At 30.1% G+C, this 17022-nt stretch overlaps 2 protein-coding genes across 10 annotated transcripts in view; one reads left to right on the top strand and one right to left on the bottom strand.

Moving 5' to 3' along the window:
* The window catches only part of LOC136984040 (gamma-aminobutyric acid type B receptor subunit 2-like), a 42452-nt gene extending 30426 nt beyond the window's left edge, over positions 1–12026 (top strand). For 4 of the 6 annotated variants that reach the window (XM_067280957.1, XM_067280960.1, XM_067280961.1 and 1 more), the window contains exons 7-20: positions 1640–1873; positions 1944–2004; positions 8871–8954; positions 9063–9213; positions 9297–9429; positions 9503–9610; positions 9678–9800; positions 9868–9978; positions 10041–10274; positions 10363–10524; positions 10587–10734; positions 10827–10914; positions 10981–11252; positions 11329–12026. In XM_067280957.1, coding sequence (XP_067137058.1) covers positions 1640–1873; positions 1944–2004; positions 8871–8954; positions 9063–9213; positions 9297–9429; positions 9503–9610; positions 9678–9800; positions 9868–9978; positions 10041–10274; positions 10363–10524; positions 10587–10734; positions 10827–10914; positions 10981–11252; positions 11329–11522 — 2103 coding nt within the window. In that variant the 3' untranslated portion in view covers positions 11523–12026. The remainder of the gene's footprint in view (positions 1–1639; positions 1874–1943; positions 2005–8870; positions 8955–9062; positions 9214–9296; positions 9430–9502; positions 9611–9677; positions 9801–9867; positions 9979–10040; positions 10275–10362; positions 10525–10586; positions 10735–10826; positions 10915–10980; positions 11253–11328) is intronic. The other 2 variants (XM_067280958.1, XM_067280959.1) reach the window with 2 other exon arrangements.
* Positions 12027–12415: 389 nt separating this feature from the next.
* The window catches only part of LOC136984038 (rho GTPase-activating protein 45-like), an 85342-nt gene continuing 80735 nt past the window's right edge, over positions 12416–17022 (bottom strand). For all 4 annotated transcript variants that reach the window (XM_067280955.1, XM_067280954.1, XM_067280953.1 and 1 more), the window contains 6 exons: positions 16859–16939; positions 16580–16716; positions 16339–16500; positions 15572–16267; positions 13327–13510; positions 12416–13255 (listed from right to left, as the gene is read on the bottom strand). In XM_067280955.1, coding sequence (XP_067137056.1) covers positions 12949–13255; positions 13327–13510; positions 15572–16267; positions 16339–16500; positions 16580–16716; positions 16859–16939 — 1567 coding nt within the window. In that variant the 3' untranslated portion in view covers positions 12416–12948. The remainder of the gene's footprint in view (positions 13256–13326; positions 13511–15571; positions 16268–16338; positions 16501–16579; positions 16717–16858; positions 16940–17022) is intronic.

Genomic DNA, 17022 nt, shown 5'->3' on the forward strand with positions numbered 1-17022 from the left:
TCCGACGTACACGTTTTCGCGTTTAAAACTTCGGCCTCAACCTCGCTATTGAAAGAATTTTGTTCTAGATGTTACAGAAAATGTGCAATATATATTTTCCTTAAGTCGAATTGTTTAAACTTTGTAAAGAAAATGGCCATTTATAAAATAAACGTCGCGGTTCCGCAACGCCTCAACACGACGCGCCGTCTCTGGCTTACTACATAAATGCAAACGTAGAGTAAAACCATACATTAAACTAATTATTATTTTATGATCTTAATTTTTTTATATCGTTCAATTTATGTACGAGAAGCCGCTTTAGCGTTTCTTAATTTCCGTTTAAAGTGTAGCACTGGCTACAGTAATTTAATTACTATGCCCACAAAAACATCGAGTATTAAAAAATTATAATTAACTATTTATGAATTATATATACAGTATAATGTCAAATTACACATATTTTTCATTTAACGCTTAAGCGCTTCAATTACACCAAACTAATTTACCAATTTAATTTCTCGGTTTAAACTGTGAAAGTAGATAACACGTATCCAATACGGATACATACGTAGAATTAATTGTAGACCCATCTAGCATTCTAGATTTTATCCTCCATTCGGGATTAGGTGTAAATAATACGGTATTATACACTAATTGAGGCGTTAGTTGAGAGATTAGTACAATTTTCTTCTATCGAAACGCTGCTCATGCCTATCTCTTCCAAACTGGTATTGATTGGGTCAATTGGAAGTCGTCCTCAAGGGCATTTAAGAAACAAAGTGATAGAAAAAGAAAGCACTGAATACATTCCATTCACTGTTTGTTTTCTTTAACGATAACTTAAGAATATATTTTATTTATGTTACAGTACAAACAGGCCAACATGCAAGATTTTTAAAAGGGTGGAGTTTAAGAAAACGCATTAATAAATTACGTTATGAAAAAATTCTAACAACATAAGTGTATAAAATAACAATGCACGAGACTGAAGAAGAACTGAACGTGTAGAAGAAAATAAATAAAAGTTATATACAATATACTGTTTAATTTTAATTTTATTTAATTATTCGCAAATGGAAGGCGTTAAACCCCCAACTCTTCCTGTACGCACAGCCTTGAATACAAACTTTATTATTGCGAGAACGGATCAAAATCTCTAAGAATTCTTCAATTGGCAACGGGATTTACAGCTTTCATTTATGCTCTTTTATTGCAAAGTAATCAATAAGAGTGTCCTCGGAGACGTGTTGGTATATCGAATGTCTTATTATACTAGTTAAAAGGAAAATAAAACTTCAAAGAAAATTAGTAAATCGTCAAGAGTATTCTATCCTTTAAACTTAATTCAATTTCCAAGCTTTGACAGTTCCTTACTTATCTTCATCGTCTTTAGTTTTTATTAAAAGATTAAAGCTTCGTTCATTTTACAAAAAAAAAAAAGATTAAAAAAAAGAAAGAATTCAGGATTATTCTTATTTTACACAGCTCATCACATAATGTTATCATATTTTAATCTTGTTAACTTTAACGGTTTCATTAAACTGTGAAGTAATTCGATATTCGTTGAAGGACGGTTAAATTAATGACGACTACTGGGAAATAATTACTATCACTTATGAAACTTTTGTGTAATTATTTAATTTGTTTTTACGTACAGACACCTTCGGAATACGAAGCGGAATATATGAAGAAGCGTGAGAATGAATACAGCCGTTTCCATGGTTATGCATACGACGGCATATGGGCAATAGCATTAGCAATACAGACGGTGATCGGTAAGATTCGGATACGAAGTTCGAGTCTTTTACTACGCGATTTTCGTTATAGCGATCCCACGTGGGGTAAACTATTTAAAGAAGCATTCAACGAAACGTCTTTCAATGGGGTAACGGTAAGTGATAAACGCTAGAATGTTTAATTTATAAGATCCATCGTCACTGATTCTTATTATTCGCGTATAGGGTCACGTTAGCTTCGTCAATAACGAGCGGCAAGGGTCTATAGCCATAAAACAGTTTCAAGGTAAGCGATATCACTATTAAATTGAATAAAATAAAAAATTGTAATTGTAAAATAGATAAAATCAGAAAAAAATTTAAACGCAATATGTCATTTTTTAAGTTATCACTTTAAAAGAAATTCTATAAATGTAACTACGAAACAGTAGGCCTATTATTAATGTCAATAGGCCTATATACAGAAACTAATATTTCCTAGGGAAATGATGTTTGTGTGCAAAATGTGTGAAAATCTCCAGGAGAATGATTTTCGTTTCTCACTATTTGAAAACAAAATGAAATCCATTTATTATCATGCGTGACTTCGGTACGTGACGCGCTGTGAGATGGCACAGGGATGGCGTTACGAGATGACGTCGTCTTCCAAATGAGCAGAAATTCAAAATGTAACTGTAAGTGAAAAATATTCTTCGTGGCGTCATTTCTAATTGAGAAAAAGACTACCAAAAGAAATTATTAACTAAAGTTAAGTGCAACCAGAAAGTCATAATCACAAAATGTATCGCAGCCGGAGAAATTTAGAACGTGGTAGCGGTATAAAGTTTAAAAAAAATGTCGTACCGCTTTAAAAAAATCGTATTCAAATCTCGTAATATATGTTATATTCCACGTTTTCACTTGTATGCCTTGTCAATTCCCACGAATCCCGTAAGTCACGCATTCTCAATATTCTGATGAAAGTCGAAATGCAGAAAATTTCGTTTGCTTCAGTATGTTTATATTTAATTATCGTAGATACAAATTTCTTTTTTTTTTAAATTTCGTTAATTATTAATAATGATGCTTTTAATGCTAGTTTGGATATTAAATTATTAATGTGTTAGGAATTCGACTGTAAAGATAATGAATTTTACCTGTCGCGATTACGGCTGGTGTGCTTGTTAACCTTTAATTCGTTACACAAAGAAAGCCTTTATTGGGATAAAAAACAAACATTATTTTCTTAATAAATATTTTATTATTTTATTACACTGTCTCGTTTTAGTATCCATAATTTTTTGACCGTGCCGATAATTTTTGGTTCTTATTGGTTGAAATTTTTGCGTTGTTAAATGTTAAATTCTAATTTACACGTCACGTAGATGGAGTTCTGTATCATACAAGAATAACAATCCGCCATTTTGGGTCTCAACCCTCGGTTAATTAATTTATTACTGGAAAAAATTTATTTATGTAAAATAGCTCACTAATGACTTATTACATTTATTAGATTCTTTTATTTTAACAATTCAATTAATAAATATTTTTATTAATTTAAAAAATATAAAATTAATCATTTTGCTTAATAGATTCAAATTGTACTGAATTAATTATTTCAGCTGTCGCATAAAAATAAGTGAAAAATAAATTGTTTAATTTCTTCAAACAATATAATTTCAAGAAAGTTAATTAAAGTTAGTAAATACATAAATATTTATTTATTAATATTAAGTTTTATCAAGTAATAAAAATTCATTAGTGTTTAAATTATGACAATTTGTTTCGGTCTGTTCAATTTAATCTAACAAATAAAACGTTCAAATAAGATGTACGATAGAAATATATAAAATTGTATTAGTATCAATACAAAATCATATATTTTTATATCAAAATACTTAGAAACAAATGTTATTTGTAATTTATTTGTTATCCAATGCGCTCTCTAATTTATTCGCCATATTTTTCTACGGTATTCGCCATTTGGAAAGCAAGAAATTTATATATTTTATCTGCTATTATCATAATGTTTGAAGTAGAGCAACATACTAAATTATTTCTTAAAATAAAAAAAGCTGCTTAATCAATATAAATATCTGTTTTTACTTTGCAATGAGAAACAAAATGGCGGATTATTATGTTGTAGAGGATGCGCTCCAAAAGCTCAAATGCTATTCATCATTAATTGACTTATTGTAGAGGCACATTTGCTTTGTTTAAATAATGTATGCTTTTATGTCAAATTATCGCTCTTTATCACAAGAAAATCGGAAGAATGACGTCAAACTGACATAATAGTGTAACTATTTAGACAAAAACGAATGCATCTTACGATATCAAAACCAATTCAACATTGGCGTATTCAAGGAATGATTTATTAAAAGAAAACTGTAATCCTAATGAAGATGAAGAACATGTAAAAAAGTTAATCTCTGTCATTTTATCATTAAGAAATATTCGGTTTGTAAATAATAACTTCGGCAATAATTATTAAATCATAACCTAATGTTGATGCTCACGAGCGATATTTTGACGTCGTGTTCATACATCGTGTGAATAGGCACGTTAACATATAAAATAAATAAATATATTTTATGAATTTAATTTAATTTATTAAATTATTTCCATCAATTACTGCTCCATCAGGACAGTAGGCATTTCATTGCGCGGGGCGTATAGGCTGATGGCTACAATTGAACCGATAATTCATACAAAATGTCAATCAAGAAGGCTGGCTTCCCTTCATATCTCTCACGCCGTTTCTTTTTCTGCTGTTTCTCTTAATTCTGAAAAAAAATATGTTACGCTTTTTATGGTATCCTGACATTGCCGACTATACAGCGAAATTTTCCCACATCGAGAGCAAGAAACCTTTGCTTTCTATCGAATTTTATAACGATTTACCATTTTTCAACTTCGCAGATACAGTAAACTCTCATTAACTCGAACTAATAGGGGATGAAAATTGTCAGAGTTTACCGAATGTTTCCTTCCACGACGTGGAAAACGATAACGTGAATGTACAGTACAGTAGTTTATTACGATCAGAAGTTTTATTGAGCTGAGATTATACTGCTAAATTTATTATTACAGAAAGTAAGCTCAAAAATTTCATGACGGTACAGCAATGTACAGTCGGTAGATACTGGGCATCTTTAACATCACTCTTTATTCGGGAATATCTTACACACCAATACCGGTCGGATATTCCTGAATAAAGAGTGATGTTAATTAAAGATACCTAGTGTCTACCTATGCACCAAGTTGTAAAGTCTATAACTTTTTCTATTGTCAAAAAAATTTGTCCGAGTTATGCGGTGTATACTTTGTATTAAAACTATAGGGTGCTTCCAAGTGACAAGCAGCTAACAATAAGAGGGCATAACTGGCTAACCACCAATTTTAGGCATGGTAGAATTACATCGAAAATGAGCTTTGCAAATATTAGTTTTTGATGTTTTGGAAATTCGAAGATTTTTTGTCTATACCTGTTTTTGTGCGATTTGTTTTGTGTGATTTTTTGTGTGCGGTATATGAATTTCAATCAAATTGCTATACTGCACAAAAATAATTGCACAAAACACATTGCACATATAAAAAAATCGCACAAAAACAGGTTTGAGTGTAATTGTAAGCCATGATGGAAGACATATTCGAGAGCGCCGCAAAGCATGGTTTGTAAAAGCGTCGTTAAATTAACGCCGACAAACTATAGCTCTGGTTTTGTTATTTATATAATTTTTACCTAATAAAAAATAACAAATTTTGAACTTGCATATTTAATGAAATACTCGTATAAATAATCGGAACATCACTCTAATGCTCATATCTCTAGCAGTTTCGTTTTCGTTTTGAAGCAGGAGCAGAAGAGGAACTGATGCTAGTTACAGAATAAACGTCAATTTTCTATTAGGGAAGATGTTATAAAAATCTATTTCCTTATTCATCATCAGTTATTCCGCTCCAGTTTTCGACGATAAAATATTCATGGTTCGCATCGAAGCTAATTACACAAAGAAAGATATTTAACAACGTAAACAAGATATTTTTTCCACAATACAAGAAATGAGACAATTTAAATTATGTATTTGTATAGTTCGACAACTTATAAGTCATCATAATAAGGTTTACCGTAATATTTTTTTCTCAAACCGAGACAATTTTGAGAAAATACTCGCAACAGAAAATAAAACCTATGATTGAAAAGGCTAAATAAAGAAGTTGCTAACAGAAAAACAATAATGAGTTAAAAGAAATTTCGGTTAATGTTACCCTTGGTGCCAAGATGGCGGCTTGTCTCTGATTGCAGCAAGGAAACAGTGGGACGCACGTTCTAACCTAACCTAACCTATTCTAATAATTTGGTTGCTAATAATTATGGTAATTTATTAGAATAGGTTAGGTTAGGTTAAGTTAGAACGTGCGTCCCACTGTTTCCTTGCTGGAATCAGAGACGAGCCGCCATCTTGGCCCCAAGGGTAACATTAACCGCAATTTCTAATAACTCTTTCCTTAATAATAACCGAACATACCTTATTATTAAAAAGTTATTAATATTTATCATTAGTGTGATTTGTATTTAAAAATTCTATGTTATTTTAATGCAATTTAAATCGGTACCTTTAAAATATGATAATATATTTGAGGAAGTTCCTTCCGCTGGTGCTACTAGGCTTTGCTTTATGTTTCGCACTTTTCAAGTGATTTTAATGTCCGAACGCCCACGAGTTATTGAAAATGCTGAAAAGCACACTTGGCGGTTAATGTGTACCTAGGTAGTCCAAAATGGCGGTTCGTCTCCGATTCCAGCAATCAGAAGACAGGGAACAGTGCGGACGCACGTTCTAACCTAACCTAACCTAACCTAGTCTAATAATTTGGTTACTAATAATTATGGTAATTTATTAGAATAGGTTAGGTTAGAACGTGCGTCCCCACTGTTCCTTGTCTTCTGATTGCTGGAATCGGAGACGAGCCGCCATCTTGGACTACCTAGGTACACATTAACACAATTGGCATTTCACTTTGTCAATACGGTTACAAACTGTCTTCAAAAACGGATAATCCTTTTTTAATTCATCAGTAAACACACGGTTTCTCTTTGGCATTTTGGATATTAAATTAATTTAATGCACAGTACAAAATAATGGCAAATACCGACTAGTAATTCGAACTCCACTAAAATAGGACATGCACAACAATGACGGGCCAATGTAAGTTTCAATGTTGCCAACTCTGAAACAAAATATCTAAAAAATGAAATAAAAATATCCGGATCTCATAGGCTACGTGCTATTATAAATTCTGTGAAAGAATATCTGGATGAAAAAATAAAATATCTAAATTCATTAGACCACATGCTATAGATTTTTGGTGAAAACATCTAGATAACATTAAAAGTACTTAGATCTAGATACAAAATATTTAGATTGGCAACAGTGAGTGTAATAGAGGGGATATTTTAGTTGCCAAATCGCCATTTTACCTCACGCTGCACTATTTTTACTTCTTGTATATTTGGCATTTTTAAAATTTTACCAAATAACTTGAACAAAATGACAAACTGGCCGGAACGCAGGGATCACATCGTCAAAACCGGGACAGTCCCGGACGTCTGGTTAGCCTAATAATAAGTACATTTAAAAATTAAAATGCACGCTAAATATTCATTTCTATCCGATTATTTATACAGAATAAGTAACACACACAGTGGGTTGAACAAACCATGATACGCGGCGCTCTCGAATACGTCTTTCGTCACGGCTTATAACTCTAAGCTACAAATCTTTGAATTTTCAAACAAAAAACTAATATTTGCAAGACACATTGAACAAAAAGCTCGGACACGTACCTGTTCATTTTCGATGTTATTTCATCGTGTCCAAGCTGATCAAAATCGATGGGTAGCCAGCCGTGTCCTTTCTTTGTAAGTATAAGCAAACCAATAGTCCAAGGGTGGCGAACCTATGGCACGTCTGAAGAAATCATCTGGCACGTAATATAACATACGATTTCGGTTTATCGCCTGTTTTTTTCAATTATTCCTGTCAGCTTTGCATTTATTTTAATTAAAGAATATTTATTTCATTTCTTTAAATATCGTTATTGCAAGTCTAAAACTTCGGCACATATTTTTAAAGATAATTATGCTTACTATGTGGCACGCGGAATCCAAAAAGGTTTGCCATCCCTAGTATAGTTCGTTTCGTGAGAAACAGACAATAAGTGTACCAGAACTAATATCACTGAATTAGAAATTGCTCAGTAAACAAGTCGATCAAACAGTCAGGACTACTTCATACAAAACAATGTCATCGGCTCGCTTATTTAGCTTCTTTTCACCTAGCCGAATTCTTTGTCGTCATCTTATTTCAGAAAAGATTAATTAGACAACTGTTCTTTTGAGAAGTTGAATTGTTAAATCTTTTACACACCGTCTCGTACTTTAAATTTATATAAAAGATTGGATATACCTTCAATAAAAGCATCCCATTGAAATTTTTTTTTTTTTAATTATAAAGTTCGCCCTTTTCGGCTCTTTAACCATCAATGATCATTGACGTTTTATATGTATATATAAATGGGCTATTCTGTTCTTTTGAAACAATAGAACAACTAGCCTGTTTTATAAGCCTAGGCTTATAAAAAAAAAACTTAAACAATGAAAACAAATTTTAAAATATTTTTATAGAAGAAATGCTTGACTAAAAACACAAAAAATTTTTATAATTACTTTTAGATTTTTAAATCATAATAATAAAATTACCTTTATATACTAAAAGCAAACAAAATGGTGACTATTTTTAAAGGAAGCGCTACGATAGTTATTGTCACGAACATAAATTCCTTGCTTAAGGAGTCACCATTCTGTGGATATGGGTTCGAATCCGGGCACTCGGAAACCCTAGGTATTTCTTAAGGGAGGGTCTGTCCCGGGTACGTCGGCCCATTTCGGACTGGCCTAACCCACGATGGACGTAATTAAAAGACCTTGTTTTTAAAAGGCACAGGACGGAGAGCTTAAATATATTACATTTATTTTAAATAACAAATCATTAATATTTTAAATTGAAAAATTGCAATGTCAGCGTATTTCAAAACTCACATTTCTAGAAAATTTATTCAAGATTTTCAAAACGAATTTTTCTTTTTTTTTTTTTTTCTTCTTTTTAGACGGAGAAGAAGTAAATATCGGAGAATATCATTCTGTAACGAGTCGACTAGAATTCAAAAAAGGGAAATCGATAATGTGGAGAGGTATATTTTACGTTCTTTAATACACATTTCCAGCATGGAAATTACGAAAAAGAAATTAATTTTTTAAAATTATTATTCGAATTTCTTTAAATATATATATATATATAGGTTCGGGGCCACCCGCAGATCAGACAAGACAAGACACGATTAGAGTTAGAGTCAGTAGAGTTAGTTATTTGATACTTTCTGCTCTGGCTCTTCTTGGAATTTTATCCGCTACAATTTTCCTCAGCATTAACATCAAGTATAGAAATCAGAGGTACGATATTTTTGTATAAGACAACAGGAAAATAATAATAGTAATAATAATCCCATCTTTAATTACTTGTCCGTTAAAATTAGGTACATCAAAATGTCGAGCCCGTATTTAAATAATTTAATAATTATCGGATGCATATTAACCTATACAAGCGTAATTTTATTAGGATTAGATAGCGAAATGACAAGCGAAAAACATTTTCGATATGTCTGCACGGTAAGGAATTTAATTATTAATATTTCTTTTAATTATTAAAATGAAATAATTAAATTAGTAAATTAAATTACAGGCTCGGGCGTGGGTCCTGATGTCCGGATTTACTTTGGCATTTGGTTCAATGTTCAGTAAAACATGGCGTGTTCATGCAATTTTTACGAATATTAAATTAAATAAAAAGGTGAAATTAAAACTTTAATCTTGGAAATTATTATTATTTTAAACTAATTTTTAATTTGGATAATTAGATGATCAAAGACTATAAATTGTTTATGGTGGTCGGAGTTTTGGTAATCATAGACATTGCTATTTTGGTCACGTGGCAAATTGTAGATCCGTTTTATCGCGATACCAGCACCGGAGAACCTGAGGTAATTTTGTTTAATTAAAATTATTTATGAAGCTTAAAAATAATTTTTTAATCTAATAATCCTGCAGCTATCTTCCGAAAACGACGATGTGCAGATTATACCAGTTATGGAATTCTGTCAAAGTGAAAGAATGAGTATATTTTTAGGATCCATATATGCTTATAAGGGTCTGTTAATGGTAAGTGTTATGTAGTTGTCAACTACGTCACAAAATTATACAGTGGTACCAATTTACTTCAGGCATTCGGATGTTTTTTGGCATGGGAGACGCGTCACGTGAGCATCCCCGCTCTTAACGACTCAAAATATATAGGAATGAGCGTGTACAACGTGGTAATCATGTGCGTCATGGGTGCCGCCGTGTCTTATCTGTTAAGAGAACACCAGGATGCCGCATTCGTCATCATCTCTTCTTTTATAATATTTTGCTCTACGGCGACTCTGTGTTTGGTATTTGTACCCAAGGTGAGACTGGTGAGCCCATATTCCTTACTTTGTTAGAAAATATCTAGTTTTGATATTTAAAAAATATATATTTTTAAAGATTATGAATTATTTATAGTTGTTCGAGTTGTGGAGAAATCCTCACGGGGCTCATACAAGAGTAAGGGCAACTTTAAAGCCTCTGAAAAAATCACGGAGAAGTTCGCAAGACGAGACTATTCATTGCAGATTAAAATTATTACAGGAAGATAATAGAAAATATAGAAAAAAGTTAGAAGAGGTATGAACATTTGTTGTGTATATCATCGGTATTACGTCAAATTTACATAATTTCATATTTAGACTACGCTAAAACTACAAAAAATAATGGCAAAACTGAAAGAACTGGAGGAACCACTGATCATCATTAGTCACGGAATGCACGTATCGTCACCGATAATGGAAGATTCTTCTTCACCTTGCGAAGAAATTGTCATTTCTTATGGTGCGAGTAGGTACTTAACATTAAAAATATATTTATATATACTCGTATAAGTAACCATTTTTATTTTTTTTAAAAACGGTAATCTACGCACATTGCAGCAGAAACATATTCTGAAGAGATATCAAAAAGCTCGTATATCTCGACCGAAATGCAATTACTGGAAATCAAACCGGAATATCAAACAAGGTAACGAATTTCTTTTGATAATTTATTTTTCACGGCATGGAATAAAGTTTATTGATTTGTAAACAGGAAAATTTCTGCTCATTCGGTACGCTTCCCTATTCTGGAAGTGGACGAGGAGCCAACTCGAGTGAGAGCCGAGAAATCGTGTCCCGAATTAAACCACTCGCCAACGGACGTAATTATGAACAATAAGATATCACTTAGACCCCGTTCCCTATTGGAAGAATTTAGTTTGATAGCAAAATATGCGGATGCATCTAGTAGCAGCGAGTCACCTCCAACTCCTAGAGCTCACGACGATGAAGAATCGAGAGTCAATAAACTAAACGAAGAAGAAGGTAGCTTTCATAATGCGAATATATATATATAGGAGCCATTACTTAATTTAATACGCGTGTTTACTTTTATTTCCAGGTAATGCAAGATATTCCAGATTAATACCCCCTGAGACTATACGAAGACACAGTGCGGAACTACCACAAACCGCGTCTAGAGTATCTGTTATACAAGAAAGGCATTACGTGCCTCATACCGTTAGAAAACCCTATCGATCATCCAGGCACTTATCTCAACCAACTATTAAATGTGACATTGTAGAGTATTTATGAAGCTTGGGGATTTATGGGAAAAGTTTCAAGCGAGGCCTTATAACATTAATACCCATAATCATATCTAGGTAAAAAAAAAAAACAAAAACAAAACGAAATTAAATTCCCGCAAAAAATCTTCCATATCTTTTTAAATTAAAAAATAAAAATAATAATAATAAAGTGAAGAGGAAAATAATAATAATACTACTCTGTGATATCCTTTGGTATTGATGCGGATTTATTTGTTGAACCCTCAGGTTGTTATTCTTTTGTACCAGAGAAGAAATATGTGTCGAAAACGTGTATTCCGGAAAATATTAGATGTCAAATTTTGATAAAAATAATACCTAAAAGAAAAAAAAATTATATTATTGTTGCAAATGTTTTTAACTAAAAATGCGTGAATGAACTCGAAATACAGACTCGTATTTTCGATAACTTTTTGCTCATTCCACTTCATATTTGTATTAAAACTAATTTGTGATCATTGAAAAAAAAAACCAATAAATTCTTTTTTTAAAAAAAAATTGATTTTTCGAATCTTTCTTTTATGATGCTAAAAAACAAAAAAAAATAATAGTGGATATTTACCTTGACAGAACATACACAATTTTTACTGAGGTATTAAAAATTTTTTTAGCCATTTGGACCAAAAAATAAAGTAAAAAATTTTAATTACATTCCTATTAGTAAATAAACAGAAGCAATTTTCAAGTATTAAAAAAAATATGTAAAAAATAGTCTCTTAGTAAATTAAAATTTTAAAATTTAATTCTTTGGATAATTTATAGTTAAAAATTTTTAACTTTGACTCATAAATTTTGCATCAGATTATAAGTGACAGTATCAGTTGGTTTCTTTGCTGTTGTTTTCGTACATTAAAAATATATTTATAAAATACAAGCAGTGCATATTTATACAGATATCTTTTTTTTTTTAATTCTGAACATTTGTACATATCTCTTGGACTGTAAAAATTTTTAACATTATCACAAATTTAACTAAATGATTATTTTTTTGACAGATATAACCTGTCTTTGCACTATCAGCCAATGTAATATACAGTATATAAATGAAACGCAATTTGTTTTGATAATACTGTTTTGAAATGATAGGAGTAGAAGCTAAGTTGACTAGTATATTAGAGAGGAACATTTACAGAAAAATAAGGCACAAATTATGTTATTACAATATGCCCGTATCTGTATGAAACAGTCATACTATCAACAAAGCAAATCTGAATTGTAAAAAGTTCTAAGCAATGCAATTTTCTTTAAAATTATTATTAAAATGAAAAAATTGCAAGCTGAACTATAACAGAATATATATGATTAGATGAGTATATTCTTTTCACTTAAATAATTTCATTTCTGTCTGTAGTTTGATTATGTACAATGTGCTTTACACAATTATCCACTTATATACAAGACACGATAACCAATGCTCACACAAAACGAGGTTGTCTGCTAGGAGAGAATTTGTCCATCATCTTGGAAGTCCCGATTTCCTGCGGATCGCTCGAGGTGGCGGACGAAGTTAAAATGGACAGTTCGCTCTGCGTCAGTTTCTCGGCTTTCTCAGAATGCTGTGTTTCTAATAAGGAACCGGACTCCATTAACATTTTCGTTGTGATGTATTGTTGTGAAGATTCTGAGCTTTTAGAAGAAGAAACAGTTTGTTGACTAGAATATTCACTATCTCCATTACTACCTTGTTTCGTTTGCAAGTCTTTATTATGCACCAAAGAATGACTAAAATTATAAATTTTAATAAATTGTTATGTTAATAATATTTCAAAGTAATTAAGAGAAGACAACTGTACCTTGAGTTGTTAATCTTTTTAGTAGGTAAATTTATGCCAGATGTTGCTCCTGTCGAGCTGAAAATAGTTCTACTGCTGTAAGATGAACTAAGTGATGGCATGTAACGTTGTCCGAGAGAACTAATGCTCTCAGATAATGGACTGGAATATAAATTACTACCACTTGAACTTAAATCTTCTTGGACTTTTAAAAGAAAAAAAATATTCATGTATTGGAATCAAAATTTTAATAGAATACATTTTTATATACCTTAATAGCTTATTAGTATTTTATTGTCAGTGGTAATTTTGTTATATTTTCTAATTTTATGAACAAACAAATGCAAAAATTTTTACTATATTCAAGATTTATAAATTACACATAAATGTTTAATATTGTCTAACTAAATAAATATTGAATAAAGAAAAATGCAATTAAGAAAAAAAAAATTAGTATTCATATATGCAAATAAATAAAAGTTATATTAAGTCAGAAATATTGTTAATAATGATTTACTTTTATTAAAACCTTTAAAATCATTACATAAATTAAACTTTGTGAAAAGAAATTTTGAAGCTAAAAGTTTTCAGGGATTTAAAAAAAAAAAAAAAATTAATATTTTCAGAATGTGCTACATTATATAATATATAGAGTATATAACATCCTGAAAATATATCACAAAAAGATAAATTTAAGAAATTATTTCTTAAGTAAATATATAAAAAGAATGATTTAAGAATGATGAAAATCATTCCACTTACTCTCATCATTAAATCATTATTTATAAAATTCCTGCTCAATGTTTTAAATAAAAATCAAAGATCTAAATAATTATTAAAGGACTATTGGTACCATTAAATATCTAATTAAAGCTTTTGGTTGAATATACAGGGCTATGGTTTAGGCATGCATTTTAAAGGAATGTTTTATCTTTAATATATTACTGTATAAAAGATGTTAACATCTGTTAAACTGTATCAAATTTAATTACTTAAATACAAACTGATTTGCATCTGTGAAATTTTTACTTATCAACAATTTGAAAAGCATATGAATTTAATTAAATTTATATATTTCTAATTAAAACTTGATATTTAAAAATTTATGCTTCAATAATTATATTTGATACATACTGTATATATTTTTAATCAAGTAACAATTGAATATTTTGTTGAATATGAAACAAAAGCAAAATTCTTTTTGATGATAGAAAATCCTACTACTTCCCTTAAGTGTATTTATTGTTCAAATTAATAATACTCATCATTTAACCTTTTTTAATTAAGGAATAAGTTAAAATTTTGTAATATAGTTTCAAATACTTCATACTTATAATATATTAAAGTAATTTCAAATGATTCATCCTTGTACTTAACAATAGATTTTAGATGAAAATCATAATTTTATCATATTTTTAATAAATTTTTAAAATGTAAAGTTAAACTTATAAACAAAATCCATAGTTATTGAAATATTTTTGTCCTAATTTAAAAATTCTTTAGTTTTAGTCTAATGAAAATATTGTTCCAAATTAGCTACTCAATCTAAAGAATTAAAAATATGTTGTTATGTTAATTTTACAGCCCTTTTCTTTCCAGCTTATGATATATATAGGAAGTACTGAAATAGTGTCAAATTTGAGTCTGGGGTTTTTTTGAAAATCTCCACATTTTGAGACCCTCTGAACAAAAAGGGAAAAAAAAAAACAGGAAAATTCCTAAAATTTCTTTGACACGTGCATGTTAGCATGTATTTTGTTTAATATCTTAGGATGGGATCATGGTTAATTAACAAAATTTGGAATGGTAACTTGTAAATAAGAAGTATTGAGGCTATCAAATTTTGGTTGTTATAGATCAAGAGGTGAAAAGATAGAGGAGAGTCATGCGTCATGATTTTTACTTATTATTAGTATTTACAATTTTTTATAAAATTCATTTCTACCTCCAAAATTAAACTTTCTATACTATTAATTATTATAAAACGGCAAAAGTTAGTTTTTAACAAAATCTTGTAAGAAATGGTGCCAAAGACAATTTATTGCTGGATTTTTTTATATTAGAAATTGTTTTTATTGTAATCTAGAAAGTTATTTTGAATATTGATTGAATTTTTCTATCAAAATCAATCTAATCCTGTAATAATAATAATAATAACAACTTAAGTTGAAAATCACAAAATTCAATAAAGCACAATCAGATTAAATTATTTGAATTACTTCATACACTAGTACAAATATTTTTAAATAGTAAATGGAATAATCACCTCTCTCTTTTGAAGTAGTTTCTCTTTCAGAATATCCTTCCATTATAGACTTGGGAGTACTATGAGTGGATTGATAAGTTGATTTTGAAACATCGACATATTCACTAAAATGTTTTGAATCACTACTAAGACCGGAACAAGGATGAATAATGCTTAAATCAACCATAGATTGAGGTGGGGCTTCAAAAAACTGTCGTCTTAATTCTGCGGTTATAGCAGATGTCGAAAGTCTATTTCCAGAACTGCTCATATTGACGGAAGTTACAGATGAAAATGCACAAGATGCCTGACTAGTTTCTTCTTGACTATTTACTCCACTATCTTCTGCAGATGATGTTGAATGTTCAGTAGTATATTTTTTATCAGAACTTAAAGCCACATTTCTCCTTGGAGGTGGCACAGGTGGTTCGTCAAAACTTCCAACATCAGATGGTGCAATAGAATCTTCCTCGAATGACTTTAGAGGCACACTATGTATGCTGGAATGACTTGTTTCTGATACTGCAGGTGAAGAAGACTGTGTTCTGGAATCTAATGTATTTAATATTTCTTTTCTTTGCAGTGTATATAAATTATCCGACTGTCTTAACACTCCTTTATTGTAAGGAAGCAATGGGGACTTTCTTATAAGATTATCATCTGGTAGCATATCAGGAAAATCATCATCAGAAACTACACTAGAGCCTAATAAATCATCTGTAAAAAAACAATGTTTCTTAGAATATTAACAAATTTTTTAATTATACAACAAATGGAGAAATAATTACCTGATGATGGTGTAAAATCACTTGTATCTTGCATAAAAATTTGTTTTTCTGTTTTCTTGGACTGAGCACTTTCATACAACACACTATTATGGTTATCATCAAACATATCAACATCACCAGTTTGATTTGTTCCAGATAGTGTTCTACTGACTTTTCTTTTTTCTAATAATTAAAAAAAAAAAAATTATTTAAAATGTTTATTTCTTAATAAATTTAAAATGTTACATTCAAAATATTCTACCTGACATATTTAACTCTATAAACTGATTTGGATCTTTGTGATCATCAAATATTTCAAGAGCATAATTAATTAAAAGTTCAATAATACGTGTTTGATGTACAGTATCTACTAAGGAGCTTAAAGATGCCGTGCCTTCACTAAAATATTGAATAATATATATTTAGTATTAAATATTTATTGTTTTGTTTCAGATTTTAAAATAATTTAAAATCTAAATTTCTAAAAATCTAAAAAAAAAAAAAACTAAATAAAATTTAAAATACTTTAAAATATACTGACCTTGTTCGTAATAATGTGGGACCAAAAACAATTCCTAAATTACTAGGAGGCATGTTGTTATGCTCAGAATAATCAGAAACTCTAAGATTAAATAAGAATTTTATCATATTCTTTCTGACCAAACACAAAATGATTGTCAAATTTTAACTGAGTTAATGATCTGA

Source organism: Centruroides vittatus, unplaced genomic scaffold (genome assembly GCF_030686945.1).
Source record: "Centruroides vittatus isolate TY-2023 unplaced genomic scaffold, ASM3068694v2 contig_900, whole genome shotgun sequence".
Classification (NCBI taxonomy): Eukaryota; Metazoa; Arthropoda; class Arachnida; order Scorpiones; family Buthidae; genus Centruroides; species Centruroides vittatus.